Source organism: Choloepus didactylus, chromosome 14, assembly GCF_015220235.1.
Source record: "Choloepus didactylus isolate mChoDid1 chromosome 14, mChoDid1.pri, whole genome shotgun sequence".
Lineage (NCBI taxonomy): Eukaryota > Metazoa > Chordata > Mammalia > Pilosa > Megalonychidae > Choloepus > Choloepus didactylus.
In genome coordinates, this window is record NC_051320.1 from 8,351,791 (window position 1) to 8,372,303 (window position 20,513).

Sequence of the window (20,513 nt, forward strand, 5' to 3'; positions counted from 1 at the left end):
ATGTCGCGACCGAGCTTCATCCAAGAGGGTAGGCTAAGGCTGCCGGTGCAGGCAAACCAAGGGGCAAAAGTATCAACATCATCAAGAAAACGCTGAAGGGAGCTTTTCCTGACCGAGATACCCCGTTGTTTCAAAGGGTTCTTTAAGGGAGCTAAGAGAGGTGAACTTCCGGACTGCCCCATGATTGCAGTCGGCACTATACTTCAGTCACTCGGAGAGCTCTTCCGAGTCCCCCGGGGTCACCTGAAAACCCACGGGCCCTAACTATCATGTAATAAGACGCACTCACCTTCTCGTGTTGATCAGGCGCGGGAAGTCCGCCGTAAGCTCGACGCGCAGCGCTGCTCTCCTCACAGAGGGACCGTCGAGAGCGAGGCAGGAGAAGGAGCTTCCCCGTACGGGCCACCACTTGTCCGGCGCTGCCCCGCTCGGTCCCCGGTTCCCGGCCGGCGAGGGGAAACAGGGAAGGAGAGAGAGAGATGCAGACTGCACGAACTAACCTGGTCATGAATCACGACTCGAACCACACGGCAGTTGTGAAAGCAAGCCCTTTACTACAGCTAGATGAACATTCTGTGTTACTGGTTCCCACACGGGGCACGGCGCCTCGTGGGAGAGCAGCCTCGATGTGGCCGTCAGGCACGGCTCCTTGTGGGCTGTCTCACCCTACCCCGTCCGGGTAAGACCTTTTATACACAATTAACAACCAATAAGCTTCTAGGCTAGTATCGCGTATACAGGATTTCGATTGGTAGGAGCGGGTGGCGGATACATGCGTCACTATGCGGAAACAGGATGCAGGCGCCATCTTGGCTCACTCGATGGGCGGGGGTAACTCTAGAGCAGGCTGCAGCGCATACGCTAGGCCCGATTCAGGAGGCGGCTTTCCACAGAGGAGACGACATTAAAGCAGGGACAGGATGGAAGGGAAAAAACAGACAAGGAAAAATCCACAAGCAGCATGAGTGAAGGCCGAGGGAGTGGAGGGAGAGAGCTTATTGTATTTAAGCAAATAAAGAACAATGGATCAAGTGTAAAAAGCCAATGAAAAATAAACATAAACTGAAGCTGCATGTAAATACGATTAAAAACCAGGCGGGGGCGCCTAGGGTGCGGTCCGGGAGTCCAGCCCCGCGCTTGCCCCTCTGGGCAGCGACCTGCGCCGGCTCCTTCCCCGTCCGCTTCCCACCCGGGTCGCAGAGCCGCGCTGTGCGGCTGTAACACGTCAGCCCCGCTGCCCACCTTGTGCCCGCCGCCCGCAAGCCCCCCGCGGCGGTTATTTTTCTTCATGGATTGGGAGAAACAGGGCATGGATGGGCAGAAGCCTTTGCAGTTATCAGAAGTTCACATATCAGATATGTATGTCCGCACGCGCGGCTTATCCTTGTTACATTAAATATGAATATGAGTAACCCTTCTTGGCTTCTTAATATTGGGCTTCCTCCCAATTCACAGGAAGATGAACAGATGGGCCTAGAATCAAGCAGGCTGCAGACAACGTCAAAAACTTTGATAGACCAAGGGGTGAAGAATGGAATTCCTTCTAACTGGATTATTTGGGGAGCATTTTCCCAGGGAGGAGCTTTGTCTGTATAGACTGCTCTTACCACACAGCAGAAACTGGCAGGTGTCCTTGAAGTCAGTTGTTGGCTTCCACTTTGGGATTCGTTTCCACAGGTTCTTATCGGGGGCACTAATAAAGATGTGTCTGTCCTTCAGTGCCATGCAGATTGCTACCCTTTAGTTCCCCTATGGTTGGTTCTCTTACTGCTGAAAAGCCGGAAACATTGGTAAATCCAGCCAATGCAAACTTCAAAACCTATGGGGATCTGATGCACAGTTCATGTCAGCAGGAAATGATGGATACCAAGCAGTTCATTGATCAAGTCCTACCATCAGCTGATTGACATCCTTAAGAGGCCTTGAGTAGAAGTACACCAGCATCACTGTAATAGAGTAGAAACTTTTAAATGGGCCCAATCCTGAAACTTCTTGTTTGCAGTGTTAGAATGTTTTGCAAATATGTACTAATGACACAAACTAAGTAGTCTCCTCATGGGAAATGTATGTTCTTTTAAGTTGCTATTAACGAATTTTATGATGTGATCCTGGAGTAATACTAGTATTATAATATGTGAAGCAGCTGGCTTCTTTTTCCCAAATGTAATTCAGAAAAATAATAAAATACTACAACCAGAATATTTATTACATTATTTGGAAATTGTTAGTACGTTTAATGAACATTTGTTCAGCTATAAATGAGCAGATAAGATATAAATGATTCAAGCACTGCGGGACACTGATTACGTGCTTCAACTTGGCGGGCCTGGGCTGGAGGACCTGATCAGCCCCTGGGGAGGGTGGTGGGCACGGGCGACAGCGCCCTCCACAGCCCCCCGGGCCTGGGAAAGTGAGGCCGGAGGCAGGCCCCTTTTCCTCACCCAAAATACCACTGTTAGGGGAGACTTGCCGGAGGGAACCGCCTTTTCCCCACCCCCTTATCTTGCCTGGACACTCCCCGTTGCCGGTGCAACTCCCATCACCACCAGTGCGCATACATTGTTGCCAGACACCGTTACCGGAGCAACTCTCGCCCCTTTTCAATCAACCTCCGCGCCCTCTCAGAACCAATCCAAGCCTTTAACCTCTACAGCTACCCCGCCCTCTAAACTCCCGATATAAGCTTGTACTCTCCCCTAATAAACTCTCTTGGCTTCTTCACCCTAAAAGAACCGTGTCCCGCCTGTTCCTTTCTCGCCGCCCTCCATACTTTGCACGCCTACGCCGGGGACCGGGCCCAGTCCCCCGCCTCGCCCTCGCCTCTGGGAAAGAGCCCCCGCCGCCGGTACCCTCCGAGCAGCGCCGAGAGCCGAGGGTTCAGCAACCGGCCGCCACCTCCCCCCCCAGACGAGTCAACTGCGACCGCAAAGCACGCTGTGACTTAGACTATGGATTTATCCCAAAACTGCCTAGTCACCATACAGTGGCTGTATTTTTATATATGTATTCATATATAAATAATAATTGCAATACAAAATAATGAGATAGGATTATATTATTCCTAATAATAGGGATAATACATTTAAGTGTTAATCAAAGAGTAATATTATTGCTCTCCTCAATTAATGGCCCTTTTACTTGGGGGACCAGACTTTTTTTTTCCTATCATTTCCATTTAATACTTTTTTCTCCTTTGTAAACAAGACACGTTTTCTTCCTTTATTATCCTTCATAGGAGACCAAATATTGCTTCAATGCCATAGGCATCAGGTGTTAGTAAATGCTGTAATTGGACATTCTGAATCACAGACATTTGTATTTATGAAGTATTTATACTTATAATGAAACCAGACACCACTTAAAACTTCTGCACTACTTATTTCTTCAACTGTATCTTAGTCCAAATTTAGACTTGTTCAGTTATTAGACTCTTTAGTTCAGGTAACAGGATTAGTTCTGCGATTTTAATTTTCTGTAATCAACTGGAAGAATAATTGGATTATACTTTAATATCTTCTGAAGTATTTAACGCTCGATCTTAAAAATTGTGATTTCTAAGGTGATTTGATCTAAGATGATTCTTCTTGTAACATCAAGTTTAATTTTACTTATTTTGTACATGTTTGAAACCACCTATTGTGGAAAATTAGAATCCATTAAAAATGTTTGCTTTATTTTCATCTGCCAATGAACTTCTTTGAAACTTTGACTTTAGTTAAATGATTTTTTAATTAGTTTTTGTGCAAACATAAAAATAGCAATCTTTGATTTCATATAGTCAATATTTTCAGATTACTGATAAAAATTATTTGAAAACAGATTTCTGAGTAGTCAGAACTGGATACATATGGTATAATTACCACACAGTTTAATGTTTAATTGAAGTGAATGCTTGGTATTTGTGAATTGTTAATTTTCATGCTGTATTCCAACTGATCAAAACAATGATGGGATTGCATTTGTGTAAATGGGTGCTAATTTGTAAAAGAAATAATTTGGCAGTGTACAATATAGAATGCTAATAATTAAGTCATATGATTATGTCTGGATTTAAACTTTTAAACACTCATATACAAAAGCACTGTCTTTGAAGAATATAGAGAGTTGTATTCAGTTATACAAATCAACATCTTATTTATGGTAAGATATCTTATTCTCTTAAAAAGTTTTGGTATACTGTGGGAAAATGTAAATCTTTTTCTTGGTTTCTATCAATGTGAAAAAAATTTAAGTCTGTAAAATAAAACAAAACAAAACAAAATGCAGTTTGGGACTTAGAGGCCAAAACAGAGAATGTAACTTTTATTAAAAGTGAAGTGTGAAGCAGGGAAGTAACACAATCCTACTTAGGTTTTTAAAAAGATCATCCTACAATTGATGATTTGCAGCAAGAAGACTAGAAGCAAGAAACAGAAGCAGTAGTCCAGACAGGAAATGATGTAGCTTGGACTTGGGTTGTTTTTAGAGGTGGAATAAACAAAGTGTAATGTGGGAATAAACAAAGGAAAAGAAGACTCAAGCACACTACCAAACAACTCAGGGAAAATGCTGCTATGTATTGAGAAGGTGAGGAAGAAACAGTATATTGAAGGAGAGGGCTGGTTTGTGAAAAATCCTGGAATTGTGTCCTAAACTTTGTAGCAGCTAGTTATTATATACAAACAAGACCCTGACTGTCAAGTGTGCAGCTGCAGAGACCTAAACACACACACAGGGAAGGGAAATATAAGCATAATTAAATGACAAATTACAGTGAATCCTATAAACAATACAAAGATGCAGAGAAAAGGGAGGAGAATAAAGCCTGGAAGCTTTGTGGTGTGGGAAACAAGTAAAGATAAGGTCAATGAGACAGTGGGTGAGGAAGGTGGGATTGGAGCATGAATGGGGCAGAATGAGACAAGAATGGGGAGTTTGGCATGAGAAGAGCAGCCCTTCATCCCCATTCACTGTATTCAGCCAGTTAAGCCCACAGCAGAAGTCCCTGTCCACCCCTCCCCTGCCCCCAGCCTCACTGCCATGACCTTCATTCAGGCCATCAGGAGAGCATCCTGCAAGCGTCCTAACAGGAGCTGCTGTCTCATGTAAACTCTGCTACTAGCCTGATTGCCCCAAACACAAGTCTGACCATATGCTTCCCTTGAAACTCCCCCAGGGTCTCATTTAAACGCCTCTGCAAAGGGCTACTTGGGCTGATTCTTCTTTTGGATTCTCCCTCTTCCTCTCTTTCAACTCCACCCTTCGTTCAGCATCTCCAAGTCACATTAATACCCTGGATAAATGCTCTTTGCATCTTCCTTTCGTCATCAGTTATATTACCAGTTGTTTTTCTGGCCATAAGGAAGACAAGTCAACAAACTACAAGTGATGTTTAGATTCACGTGGCAACTTGGACAGGTGATCGTGCTCAGCTGTCTGGTCAAGCAATTACTGGCCTAACCATTACTACAAGGACATTTGTGGCATCATCAGTTAATTGATTGTATCTGTGGCTGATTGAATCAAAGAAGGGTGTGTCTTCTGCAATGAGGGGATTCAATCAGCTGGATTTAATCCAATCAGTTGAAGACTTTGAAGGGAGAGAGAGAACTTTTGCGTCTTCAGCCAGGCAGCCTCACGTGGGGAACTCCTCGAAGACCTTCATCAGTGTTACCAGCTCGCTGTCTTCCCCACAGAATTTGGACTTATGAATCCTGCCTTAGGTATTTGGACTCATGCACCCCCACAGTTGCATGAGACACTTTCATAAAATTTCACATTTAAAGATAGCTCCTGTTGGTTCTTTTTCCCTAGAGAATCCTGACTAATACACTACAATATTCCTTAGACTTGATATCATAATAGAGTTAATGTCAATTTTAACATATTTTTTAGCTTCAGTTGGTAATTCAATGATACTCAGGTACCCCCTGATTTGAAACCTGCAGTGCCCATCACTCCCTGGAGAAGGCTTAATGGTGGCACCCAAAATATGCATCCATTTCCTAACCCCCAAGACTGAACGTGCTCTACTTTTAGAAATAGGCTTTTGCTGATATAATTAAGGATTGTGGAATCAGAAGGGCATCCTGGAGTGTCTGGGTGGGTCCTAAATCTCATGAAGGAGATTTCCTGCAGACTCACAGGGATGAGGCCATGTGGAGATGGCAGCTGTGATTGGAATGATGCGGCCACCAGCCAAGGAAGCCGGCGGCCACCAGGAGCTGGCAGAGGCCAGGAGAGCACGGCCCTGCTGACAGCTGGATTTAAGATTTCTGGCTCTGGAACTATGAAAATGGATGTCTGTTGTTTGACGCCTCCCAGTTTGTGGTAACTTGCTAGGGAAGCCCTTGGAAACCAGCGCATGCCCTGAGGCAGAAAGACTCCCAGCCTCTGTGGCCCCCTCACACCTGTCATGTGCCTGACCACAGACCTCGGTGCCCTGACTCCCCAGCAGATGAGTGTCTATCCCCAAATAAACCACATACAGGCCATTTTCATGTCTTTTTATCTCCATACTCCCTCCAGCACCTACCCCAGTGCCTTACATAGAATAGGCTTTAGATAAATGCTCTGAAGAATCTGAATATTTTTACAATGTAATTTTATAAATGAATTTTTAATTGTATGTGTTCTAAAAGTTTTAGAAATGAGTCATTTAAACATAATCTATTTTTTAAAAGAAAATTAAATGTAAAATATTATCTACTTATGTAATGGACACTGTACAATATCAAATAACATCTATGAAGGGAGCACTCACAGCTGGCCCTGTGACACAAAAATTAAAAAAAAAATGGTTAGGACTGAATATTCCCTTCTGCTGAGCAACGCAGAAATATATACAAAAATATTTATCTCCTGTGAAATGTTCATTATACAATATATTCAGGTGTATAATCTCTCATTTAGGGGACTGTAAATTCATGAGTGATCATGGTAATATGTGGTGTTACAAGGAAAGAAGCATAAGTGAACTTGCCCAAGTTCAGGCCTATGGGTAGATTTCAGTACACACTGAATTTATGGGGTGGATATTAGACTATTAAGCAGCAAAGTGCAGAGGGCTTGAGGCAATTGAAGAAGCTACTTCCACAAGAGTTTCTGAACACTTAAAATATACAACCAGTAAAACAATTCATTAATTACTTCCAAAAATAAATCCCTAACAACTAATCTAAGGAAAAAAAGAAAACCTTTACAATACATTGGAGTGGGTCATAATTTGTATGCATCCAAAGTGCTAGACAAATAACTAAGTTTAAGTAAAACCTCATGAAATTGCCCTAAACTGAGTCATACCAATAGAGGGTTGACTCTTGAGTATTTCATGAAAATAACTCAGCCTCTTCACAGACCACTTAATTAGTGAATACCACCATATTTCAAAGTGGTTGGAAATCCCATCCAAAAAGCTCCTGTTGGAGCCAACTGATTTCAATGCTAATACCTGTCATTTTATTAGATTTCTTCATTGAATATTAGCACCAGTGATTGAGGTCTCTTCTAGGCCATTATTTACAAAGTTGTGATTATTTGTTGGCTCCTTCACTTGTTTCACTTAAAAGAGTTACTGTTTCTGTGCCAAAAAGTAGAGAACCAAAAAGCAAAAATGGGATGAAGTGTAGGGAGAAGGTTAAGCTCATCCCCTAATGGGGAGCAGACTTCTCACACCCCCGGTCTAGAAACTTTTAGGATCCTTAGTAATATTTGAAATGCGGAAATCGAGAATGGGATGCACCTTCTGTGCGTGTTATGTTCCTTATGAAGATGGGATGGCAAATAGACCCGATTGACTCTAAGAGAAGGAAACAATTATCTGGGGCTGAGTATGAAATGCTGTGGGAGGCCTTGTGTTCCAGCCTGAGATATTTTAGTTGAATACAAGAGCTGCAAAGACTCTGGATCAGGGTCTAATAAGAATTCTACTGTTTTGGGAAGAAGACAGGAGAGTTGCTTAAGACAGAATGGAGCAGAAAGGGTGGGGAAAGAATTTTCCCTTGAAGTAATAACTTTGACTTGTTAAATAGAGTGCTTAAAGAACCGACAAATACAGATACTTATGTAAAAATCATTAGTTCTGGCTCCTACTCTTCTTTAAAAAGATATTTGCAGCACTCATTTGTGGTGTAAACAAATGTCCTTCCAGTTTCTTTAGTCAGCCTACCATATAAGCTGATTCAATCATACCCTTCCAACATTCAGTGATCAACATGCATCAGTTTCTGAGTCAAAACAGGCAGCTTTCTTTCCCCCATTTGCCTATAATACACAAAAGAGCATCACAATTTTCAATCACCATGTTTGTGAGCTAATGTTTTCAAACTTTGGTTCTTATCCAAGTTCTGTAAGGTTCTTAATTTTAATGAGATCACTGGCTTTAGCAAGACTCAGATAGCTAAGTTGTTGACACAAGCTTCATTTTGACCTATGTTTTTAACAACAATTACTGATGAACTATATTTGAATGTGAAATGTTCAACAAATTCTGTTTTGCTTTTATTTTCCTCCAGTACAGGACTTTTATGGCAAAGCAGGGAGTATAAAATGTGTGTAAATATTCAAATGAATTCTCTGTTGGAAGTAACAATTTATACACTAAGTAATTCTTTAGAAATGTTAATATATGAGTTTTTTATAAAGGTTGACAGAAGTGCATTTCAAGAAGATGAAGGACTACTTTAATTAAAATAAACAAAAAAAGGCAAAAATAATTCATCAATATCATAAACTATCGTTGATTTTTCTCGCCACTTATAGATATAGAAAAGTTTCAAGCCCTTCAAAAGTATAGCTGGAGACAGAGGGGCAAGATGGCGGCATAGAGAGGAGTGGAAGCTAAGTAGTCCCCCTGGAACAACTACAAAAAAACAGAAACAACTAGTAAATAATCCAGAATAACTGTGGGGGGACGAACGAGACCATCCACTCATCATACACCAACCTGAATTGGGAGGAATGCCCAAGAACACAGCATAAAATCTGTAAGTAAAACCTGCGGAACCAGGTCGGGAGACCCCCTCCCCCATAGCCTGAGCTGCGGACCTGCGTGGTGCCACAGAGAAGCTCTCTCCCAGCAAGCGAATACAGCTCAGCTGAGCTGCAACTGGGGTTTTAAGTAGCGAGTGTGAACTGCTCACTACAGGTACGCAGCCCCAAAAAACAGACAGAGGCTTTGGGTGACGACTGACCTGGGAGAGCCGGAGGGTTGCCTCGGACTGGGTCTGAAGGGGACTATCTGTTTCTTTTTCGGCTCAGTGGAGAAAGCCCCAGCCATTTTCAGTTTCCAGGGCTGTGACTCTGGGAAGGGTGGAGACACCACAAGCAGAGAGTGAGACCATTGAAATGCTAATGACCTCCACCTGAGGGGTCTGTCTTCTCTAGGAGGAAAGGGGTGGGGCCCTTTCCATTCAGAACCAGACCCCAGAGCCTGGGGGAACACGGCCACACCTCCTCACACCAGTCAAGAATTATAGGCTAACAGGCATCACCTGCTGGGCAGAAAAGCACAGTGACCCAAGGCATCAAAGGGTGGAGCAATTTTCTAAGACACACCCGCAGGGAAACCAGATACTGAATATTTCTTCCCTCTGGGACCTGAGCCTGTTCTGGTCTGAGAAAACCCGATTTGGATAACCAAGGAAACCATGCCTAGACTACAGAAAATTACAACCTACACTAAGAAAAACAAAGTTATGGCCCAGTCAAAGGACCAAATGTACACTTCAACTGAGATACAGGAATTTAAACAACTAATGCTAAATCAATTCAAAAAGTTTAGAGAAGATATTGCAAAAGAGATAGAGGCTGTAAAGGAAGAACTGGACATGTATACGGCAGAAATCAAAAGTTCAAAAAACCTACTAGTAGAATCTATGGAAATGAAAGGCACAACACAAGAGATGAAAGACACAATGGAAACATACAACAGCAGATCTCAAGAGGCAGAAGAAAACACTCAGGAACTGGAGAACAAAACACCTGAAAGCCTACACGCAAAGGAGCAGATGGAGAAAAGAATGAAAAAATATGAGCAACATCTCCGGGAACACAAGGATGAAACAAAGTACAATAATGTACATATCATTGGTGTCCCAGAAGGAGAAGAGAAGGGAAAGGGTGCAGAAGCAATAATAGAGGAAATAATTAATGAAAATTCCCATCTCGTATGAAAGACATAAAATTACAGATCCAAGAAGCGCAGCGTACTCCAAACAGAAGAGATATGTATAGGCCTACGCCAAGACACTTAATAATCAGATTATCAAATGTCAAAGACAAAGAGAGAATCCTGAAAGCAGCAAGAGAAAAGCAATCCATTACATACAAAGGAAGCTTAATAAGACTATGTGTGGATCTCTCAGCAGAAACCATGGAGGCAAGAAGGAAGTGGTGTGATATATTTAAGATACTGAAAGAGAAAAACCACCAACCAAGAATCCTGTATCCAGCAAAGCTGTCCTTCAAATATGAGGGAGAGCTCAAAATATTTTCTGACAAACAGACAATGAGAGACTTTGTGAACAAGACACCTGCCCTACAGGAAATACTAAAGGGAGCACTACAGGGTGATAGAAGACAGGAGTGTGTGGTTTGGAACACAATTTTGGGAGATGGTAGCACAACAATGTAAGTACACTGAACAAAGGTAACTATGAATATGGTTGAGAGAGGAAGGTGGGGAGCATGTGAGACACCACAAGAAAGGAGGAAAGATAACGACTGGGACTGTGTAACTTGGTGAAATCTAGAGTATTCAACAATTGTGATAAAATGTACAAATATGTTCTTTTACGAGGGAGAACAAGCAAATGTCAACCTTGCAAGGTGTTAAAAATGGGGAGGCATTGGGGGAGGGATGCAATCAGCATAAACTAGAGACTGTAACTAATAGAATCATTGTATTATGCTTCCTTTAATGTAACAAAGGTGATATACCAAGGTGAATGCAGATAAGAAGGAGGGATAGGGGAGGCATGTTAGACATTTGACATTGGTGGTATTGTCTGATTCTTTACTCTACTTTGATTTAAGGTTATTTTTCCTTTTGCTGCTTCCTAGCTGTCATTTTTTTTTTGTTTCCTCTTTCTTTTGCATCTCTACCTTCTTTGATTCTCCCTCCTGCCTTGTGGAAGAAATGTAGATGCTCTTGCTTAGTATGAGCAGAATGTTCAATTAGGATGAACTTAAATGTTTGGAAATGAACAGGGGTATTGGTAGCAAGATGTGAGAATAACTAACAGTGCCGAATGGTGTGTGAATGAGGTGGAAAGGGGAAGCTCAGAGTCATACATGTCACCAGAAGGAAAGTTGGAGGTCAAAAGATGGAAATGTATAAAACTGAATCTTATGGTGGGCAATGTCCATGATCAACTGTACAAATACTAGAAATCACTTCATGAACCAGAACAAATGTATGACAATACAATTAGAAGTTAATAATAGAGGGGCATATAGGGAAGAACTATATACCTATTACAAACTATATACTACAGTTAGTAGTATTTCAACATTTTTTCATAAACAGTAACAAATGTACTATATCAATACTAGGAGTCAACAATTGAGGGGGGTTGGTTAGGGATAGGGGAGGTTTAGAGTTTCCTTTTCTTTTTTTCTTTTTTCATCTTTCACTTTATTTCTTGTCTGGAGTAATGAAAAGTTTCTAAAAATTGAACAAAAATTAAGTGTGATGGATGCACAGCTGTATGAGGGTACCCAGGGGCAGGTGATTGTACCCTTTGGATCTTTGGATAATTGTATGGTATCTGAACAATCTCAATAAAAATGGAAAAAAAAACAAAAAACAAAAAACAAAACACAAAACACAAAACACAACAACAAAAAAAAAAAAAAAAAAAAAGTATAGCTGGAAATCCTCCTGATTTGGTGGTTGTCCAGGAGACAGAAAATAAAACAAAACAAAACAAAACAAATTACAGAATGAGAAACAGTTTCTGCAACCATTATAAAAGTTCTACTAATCACATTGCTTTACACAGTAGAAAAATATTTACCAAAATTTTTCAATAAATTTAAAAATTTCTAATTTTGTATTTGAGAAAAGCTATAAGAAAACATTTATTTGTCACAAAATATTTTTCAGAAATAATTTATTTTTATTAAAGTATTCTAAACTATATCTAAAAGAGGATTATGAACTAAAGGATAAAACCCTTTTTTCCTGAAGTCCATCATCCAAAAAGAAAATTATCATAGCCACAGTTACAAAGGATCATATTCCTGAATAAGCAGATGGAAAGTAAACGACACCCTTTAGATCAGTCTTTGCCACTGATCCCAAGCCCACCCAGAGTATAAATATGGTGTTGGTGGTAAACATGATGTCTTACTAGAGGATGTGAAACAGTGGAAGGCAAAGGCCATGTCATGTGTATACAGACAGATACACACAAACACACTGAGACACACAACCATCACACACTCACACTCACACAGACACACACACACATCAGAGACACACACCCAAAACACACACTCATGCTCACAGAACATTTCCATAACACACACACAGATATACAACCATAACCCACACAAATTCACACACACACCCATAACACACACAGAAACACACAAAGACACACACAAAGAGACACACACCCATCAGACATGCACACACACAGGTATACACATACATCACACAGAGACACACACATATACTCACACACAAACACACACAGAGACACACACCCATCACACAGTTTGGGTTTGCTAAAGCTGACAAAATGCAATATACCAGAAATGGACTGGTTTTTAACAATGAGGATTTATTAGCTTACAAACTTACAGTTTGAAGTCCATGAAAATGTCCCAATGAAGACATCAACAGAATGATACCCTCTCTGAAGACTAGTTACTGCCGAGTTTGGGATCCTCTCTCAGATGGCCAGGTAGATGACATGGCACCCTCTGCTGGTGATTCTGTCCTGGGTTTCATTGCTTCAACATCTGGCTTCTCCATCTGTGGCTTTTTCTCTAAATTTCTCTGGGAGTTACTCTCTATTCATCTCTTAGCTTCTGTGCTTCTTAATATCTGTCTTTTATCCTCTCCCAAAGAATCCAGTAAGAGGATAAAGGCTGACCTTGAATGGGGTGGGTCACATCTCAACTGAAATAACCTAATCAAAAGGTCCCACAAACAGCTGCAAACAACTTAATCAAAAGATCCCACCCATAATAACTGCCCTCACAAGATTGGATTAAAAGAACATGGCTTTTTTGGAGGACATGATAGATTCAAACCAGCACGGGGGGCATATGGGAAAAAAATACAATTAATGCAAACTATGGACTATAGTTAACAGTAACATTGTAATATGATTTCATCAGTTGTAACAAAGGCACTATACCAAAGCTCAGCATCAGCAATAAGGACATATAAGGGACAAGAGTTTTTGTTTCTGTTTTCATTTTTGTTTTTGTTTTTTTTTCAGAGCAGTGAGAATGTTCTCAAATTGATTGTGGTAGTGAATGCATAACTCTGTGATTACACTGAAAGCTACTGATTGTGCACTTTGGGTGGATTGTGTGGTGTGTGAATAAACTATTTAAAAATGGGGGATGGGTTCAGATAGAGAGAAAGATAGGGAGACAGAGAGATAGAGAGAGAGATAGAGATAGATAGATAGTGATGGATGGAAAGACAGATGGATAAAGAGATAGATGAGAAAAGTCGTGGCAGTAGAGGGAGGGCGGGGCAAGATGGCAGACTGGTGAGCTGTATGTTTTAGTTACTCCTCCAGGAAAGTAGGTAGAAAGCTAGGAACTGTGTGGACTGGACACCACAGAGCAATCTGACTTTGGGCATACTTCATACAACACTCATGGAAGCGTGGAGCTGCTGAGATCAGCGAAATCTGTGAGTTTTTGCGGCCAGGGGACCCGCGCCCCTCCCTGCCAGGCTTGGTCCCGTGGGAGGAGGGGCTGTCAGCTCCGGGAAGGAGACGGGAGAACTGCAGTGGCAGCCCTTATCGGAAACTCATTCTACTGATCCAAACTCCAACCATAGGTAGACTGAGACCAGACACCAGAGAATCTGAGAGCAGCCAGCCCAGCAGAGAGGAGACAGGCATACAGAAAAAAAAACAACACGAAAAACTCCAAAATAAAAGCGGAGGATTTTTGGAGTTCTGGTGAACATAGAAAGGGGAAGGGCAGAGCTCAGGCCTGAGCTCAGGCCCTGAGGCGCATATGCAAATCCCGAAGAAAAGCTGATCTCTCTGCCCTGTGGAACTTCCTTAATGGCCCTGGTTGCTTTGTCTCTTAGCATTTCAATAACCCATTAGATCTGTGAGGAGGGCCCTTTTTTTTTTTTTTTTTTTTTCAATCCTTTTTTCTTTTTCTAAAACAATTACTCTAAGAAGCCCAATACAGAAAGCTTCAAAGACTTCCAATTTGGGCAGGTCAAGTCAAGAGCAGAACTAAGAGAGCTCTGAGACAAAACGCAATAATCCAGTGGCTGAGAAAATTCACTAAACACCACAACTTCCCAAGAAAAGGGGGGTGTCCGCTCACAGCCATCATCCTGGTGGACAGGAAACACTCCTGCCCATTGCCAGCCCCATAGCCCAGAGCTGCCCCAGACAACCCAGTGTGACGGAAGTGCTTCAAATAACAGGCACACACCACAAAACTGGGCGTGGATATTAGCCTTCCCTGCAACCTCAGCTGATTGTCCCAGAGTTGTGAAGGTAGAGCAGTGTGAATTAACAAAGCCCCATTCAGCCATCATTTCAGCAGACTGGGAGCCTCCCTACACAGCCCAGCAGCCCAGAACTGCCCTGGGGGGACGGCACTCACCTGTGACATAGCACAGTCATCCCTCAACAGAGGACCCAGGGTGCACGGCCTGGAAGAGGGGCCCACTTGGAAGTCTCAGGAGCCATACGCCAATACCAAGGACTTGTGGGTCAGTGGCAGAGACAAACTGTGGCAGGACTGAACTGAAGGATTAGACTATTGCAGCAGCTCTAAAACTCTAGGATCACCAGGGAGATTTGATTGTTAGAGCCACCCCCCATCCCTGACTGCCCAGAAACACGCCCCATATACAGGGCAGGCAACACCAACTACACACGCAAGCTTGGTACACCAATTGGACCCCACAAGACTCACTCCCCCACTCACCAAAAAGGCTAAACAGGGGAGAACTGGCTTGTGGAGAACAAGTGGCTCGTGGATGCCACCTGCTGGTTAGTTAGAGAAAGTGTACTCCACGAAGCTGTAGATCTGATAAATCAGAGGTAAGGACTTCAATTGGTCTACACATCCTAAAAGAACCCTATCAAGTTCAGCAAATGCCACGAGGCCAAAAACAACAGAGATAGATGAATAGAAAGGCTGATAGGGTAAATGTGTCCAAATGATAAAAGTTGATGATCCTAAAGGAAGATATGTTTGCTTCAAAATCTAAATATTCTGTAGCACACCAGATAATTTAACATGTGGTCAGTTTACTCAAACACCATAATTACATGGAACTTTGAAAAGGGAGTGAGATCTAGTTGATGTGAACAGTATAGTGTGAAACTTATAAACATCCTAAAGTAATCTGGGCAGAGAATAAAAATGTATTTGTAAAGCTCTTCTGAGGGACAGGGGGGAAATGAAATATTAAACTTCCTCGCCTGGGAAATTCCTGATATTCTCATGAGAATTGGGGACTACCAATTTAGAAGGCTGAGCTCTTGATCTTGGAGCTTGCACTTAAGAAGCCTGTTACTGCAAAGGAGAGGCTAAGCCTATTTATAATTGTCCATAAGAGTCAACCCCAGAGAACTTTTGTTGCTCAAGATATGGCCTCTCTCTCTAAGCCAACTTGGCAGGTAAACCTACTGCCATCCCCCCCTATATGGGGTATGACTCCCAGGGGTGCAAATCTCCCTGGTAATGTGGAAATGACTTCCAGGGATGAACCTGGATCTGGCATTGTGGGATTGAGAAAGTCTTCCTGACCAAAGGGGGAAGAGAAATGAAACAAAATAAAGTTTCAGTGGCTGAGAGATTTCACATAGAGTCAAGAGGTCATTGCAGAGGTTATTCTCATGCCTTATACAAATATCCTTTTTTAGTTTTTGGTGTATTGGAATAGCTAGAAGGAAATACCTGAAACTGTTGAACTGCAACTCAGTAGCCTTGATTTTTGAAAATGATTGCATAACAATGAAACTTACATGGTTTGACTGTGTGATTGTGAAAACATTGTGACTCATACTCCCTTTATTCAGTGTATGGACAGATGAGGAAAAAAATGGGAACAAAAATTAAATGAAAAATAGGGGTATGGGGGGTGGGATGTTTTGGGTATTTTCTGTTTCTTGTATTTTTATTCTTGTTTTTGTTATTTTTTTAATTTAAAATTTTTTTACTTTATTTTTTGGAGTAATGAAAATGTTCAAAAATAGTTTTTGATGTTGAATGCACAACTATATGATGGTACTGTGAACAACTGACTGTACACTATGGATGTTGTAGGGTATGTGAATACATCTCAACAAAACAGAATTAAAAATATGTTGGTGGTCCTGTGATTCTGGGTGGAGGTTATGTTGGAGTTCTCTATATGGGTTTTGTCTTATTTTCGCAAACATCTTGCAAGTTTGAAATAATTTCAAAATGAAGTGTTATTTTAAAACATATGAAAGCCGGTGTAGATTCTGTTTACTCATAATTACATTACAGATATGGACAACAATGATTACATTAGCCTAGATTTGATTAGGTTTCAACAGAGCCTTTCTGAATTTGCATGGTAAAGCATTTTGTTTTTTAAAGTTGAGTTCTAAAAGTAGAGAATCTCATTCACACTCAGGTTTGCTAGAAAAACTCAAAGAGCAAAACTGTACTATGAAAATGTGACTGTGCTTTAATGCCACCATCATGCTCTAGAAAGAGTAGGGGTTGGTTACCTTTATCTGATTAGATTCAGTTAACACATTCCTTGGGCGGAGACTGTGATTTGATTGGGGGGTGGAGTCTGCATCCCAGGCACTTAAAAAGGCCTGTGTATCAGCTCAAGTTCATTGCCGAGAAGAGCAGAGAACCAGAAAGTGGAGTTAGAGCCATCGGACCTTCAGGATCTCAACTGAAAGTCCTCAGCTCAAGACGTGAAAATTGTTTCCTCTGTGAAAGGTAGAAGACATACAAAGGAAGGGGTCAGACTGAGCTCCCAGATTATATTACAGACCCGGTTCAGCCCAGCTTCTACACAGAGAAGACCTCATCTGGAAGGCTCCAGACAAACTCATTCTGGTTATTGACGAGCAGGCAGATCCCGACCACTTCCAGAAGCTGAAAAAGGGCAATTTCAGCTCACTTCTCTACTGCTGAAGAGCGACCGTCACAACCAATGGCTAAAAGCTTGCGAGAGGAGGCAACATGTCCTGTTTGCCTGGAATTTTTCTCCAATCCTTTCTCTCTCCTGTGCACACACCTTCTGTTATAACTGCACTCAAAGCTGGATGCAGGAAAGGGGGGATTCCAAACTGGTCTGCCCCCTGTGTCGAGAAGTGAATGAGAGACCTCCTTTGGAAGAATGGCAGATTCGAGCCTTGACTCTTCTCACCATGCAACATGGTCCCCTACTGGAGCAAAGCCTGCACGTAAGTGATGAAATCCTGAAGTTCCAAGAGTATATGACCCTGGACGCTGCCACCGCCAACCCCTTCCTTGTGCTCTCTGATGACCTGAGGAGCGTCCAGTGTGGGAAGGTCTGTCACAACCCAAAGGAAGGTCCCGAGAGATTCACCCACATGCCCTGTGTCCTGGGCACCCCCCACTTCTCCTCTGGTCGCCATTATTGGGAGGTCGAAGTGGGAAAGGGCAAGGAGTGGGCTATAGGTGTCTGCAAGGAGTCCGTGAACAGAAAGGAGAAGAGCAGTTTCTCTTCTGAGCTTGGCTTCTGGATCATCAGCCTGAAGGGAAGTGCCATCTACCCGAGCTCCTCCCCACAGACCAGAATTTCTGCAAGCCCTGACCTTGACCGTGTGGGAATTTTCCTAGATGTCGACATGGAAGAAATCAAGTTTTTTGATGTCAGAAATGATGCCCTCATCTACACATATCGTCAGCTCTCCTCCTTGGAGCCTTTGCATCCCTTCTTCTGTCCTGAGCATCCTGGAGAACGTGACAGCAGCGCCCCCTTGAGCCTCTGCCCATGAGAATCTCAGCTCAGTGGAGACGGTCAGAGGATGGCAAAAGGTTCGGAATGTCTAGAGTTAGTTACATAAAGACCAAAATGACTATTCTGAAGGCTGGGTCCCTGGCCTGCCCACTAGATCCAGTTTCTGTGCAAAAAACCTGTACATTCTAACTGTAAGATGTAAGGGCAAGAAGCTCATGCAGCAGACTACTCTGGAATTTTGATTTGTAAGAATCATCAACCATAATAACTACTCAGCATGCATCCAGCAAATATTGTTTTTGAGGTTGCTTTGAATTTGTTAACTTTTTATAAATAGATTATTATATTTTCTTGCAATAAATTAATAAATTGTTAAAAAAAATTGAGTGGCTGGACTCCTAAACCAAAGGAAAGGAACAGTTTGCTCTCAGTGCTTCAGTGTATCACAACTCTAAAATTTTTCTAACCTCAAATGAACCACAATTCCCAAAGATATCCTCAAACAATTATACTTTCTCTTGTGAATCTGAAAGCAAATTTGTCCTAAGATATTTCAATTTGTTTTTGCCCCAGGGAGTCAATGATATGTTTTGGATCAAAACACATTAAAATTTAAGATGAGTTTGGAAATATTTTTTTAGAAATACATTGTGTTTTACAGGGTAAAACTGCAATTCCAGAATGTATTTAGTCTAATGAAAATTACTCATAAGAATATACATGCTTGATAACAATTTATGGATGATAACCTGAAATCCTTAGGAAAAGGCAGAATATAAATAAATGATTGATATGCATATCACTGAAAATGCAGAGGCATCTAAAATTGTTATCATCCGTCTGTTTAGAAATAATTAACTCAAAATAAATAGAGGAGTAATCAAACAAATACTGGGATTTATTGAGCATCCATGTTCACTCATTCATTTACTCAACAAACATTAAATGAGCACTTACTATGTTCTAAATGCTGGTTCTAGATGCTGGGATATATGGTAAATAAGAAATACATGACCCTTTGCTTTCAAGAACCCAGTGGGAAATCATAAAATAAACAAACTATTTTATCACACACACATTTTTTTTATTTATATATATATAAATCTAATGAAATGAACATAGTACCATGATAGGGGGGAAAAAGAGGGCTTAACTTACTTAGGGTAATTCCTAGAGGAGATGACATTAAAGTTGGGACTGGATGGATGGGGAAAAAAATAGCCAAGGAAAACTCGACAAGCGGCATGAGTAAAGTCCAAGGGTGTGGAAGGAGAGTGCTTACTTACTGTGTTTCAGGAAATAAAAAACAATGGATCAAGTGTAAAAAGCAAATGAATGATAAACGTAAGGTGAAGTTGCATGTATACCTGGATTAAAAACCAGATGGGGACTTAGAGGCCAAAATAGAGAGTGTAACTTTTATTGAAAATGAATTCCGATGCAGGGAAGTAACATAATCATATTTATGTTTTTAAAAAGATCATCCCATGATTGATGATTTTGGCAAGAAGCCTAGAAAGAATAGAACAGAAGCAGTAGTCCCGATGAGATATGGTGTGGCTTGGACCAGGGTTGTTTTTAGAGGTGGAATAAACAAAGTGTAGGGCAGGAATAAACAACTCAGGGAAAATGACGCAGCCATTCATCCCCATTCGCTGTGTTCAACCATTGAACAAGCATGCAGCAGGGGTCCCTGTCCACTCCACCCCTGCCCCCTGCCCCAGGGCCACGACTTTCCTTCAAGATGTCAGGAGACCATCCTGCAAGCATCTTTACAGGAGCCTCTGCCTCATGCAAACTCTCCTCCCCTGTTCTACTAGCCTGATCGCCCCAAACACAAATCTGAGCATACCCTTTCCTCGAAACTCCCACAGGATCTCATTTAAACTCCTCTGCAGAGGGCTTATTCTTTGTGTGAATCTTCTTTTCGATACTCTCCCTCTTCCCATTATAACTCCACCCTTCCTCTTGTGTCCCCAAAGCATGAGAATTTGCCCATGTGAATGCTCTTTGTATGTTGTCTTCATCATCATTTATATTACCTGTTGCTTTTCTGGCCATAAGAGAGACAAGACAACAAACTACATGTGATGGTGAGGTTCATGTGTCACCTTGGCCAGGTGATGGTGCCCAGGTGTCTGGTCAAGCAAGCACTGGCCTAACCATTACTGCAAGGACATTTGTGGCTAATTAAAAAACCAGAAGGCTGGTTTATTAAATCATCAGCCAATTGATTGTATCTCTGGCTGATTAAATCAACAAAGGGTGTGTCTTCTGCAATGAGAGAATTCAATCAGCTGGATTTAATCCAATCAGTTGGAGACCAAGAAGGGAGAGGGGAGAGAACCATTACTTCTTCAGCCAGCCAGCCTCTCCTGGGAAGTTCATTGAA

The 20,513-nt window shown here is 41.8% G+C and overlaps 1 protein-coding gene across 1 annotated transcript; it reads left to right on the forward strand.

Moving 5' to 3' along the window:
• Positions 1–17,459: 17,459 nt before the first annotated feature.
• On the forward strand, positions 17,460–18,158 carry LOC119509598 (ret finger protein-like 4B). The gene has a single exon (XM_037803571.1). It carries the CDS (start codon positions 17,460–17,462, stop codon positions 18,156–18,158), a length of 699 nt encoding a protein of 232 aa, XP_037659499.1.
• Positions 18,159–20,513: the final 2,355 nt, after the last annotated feature.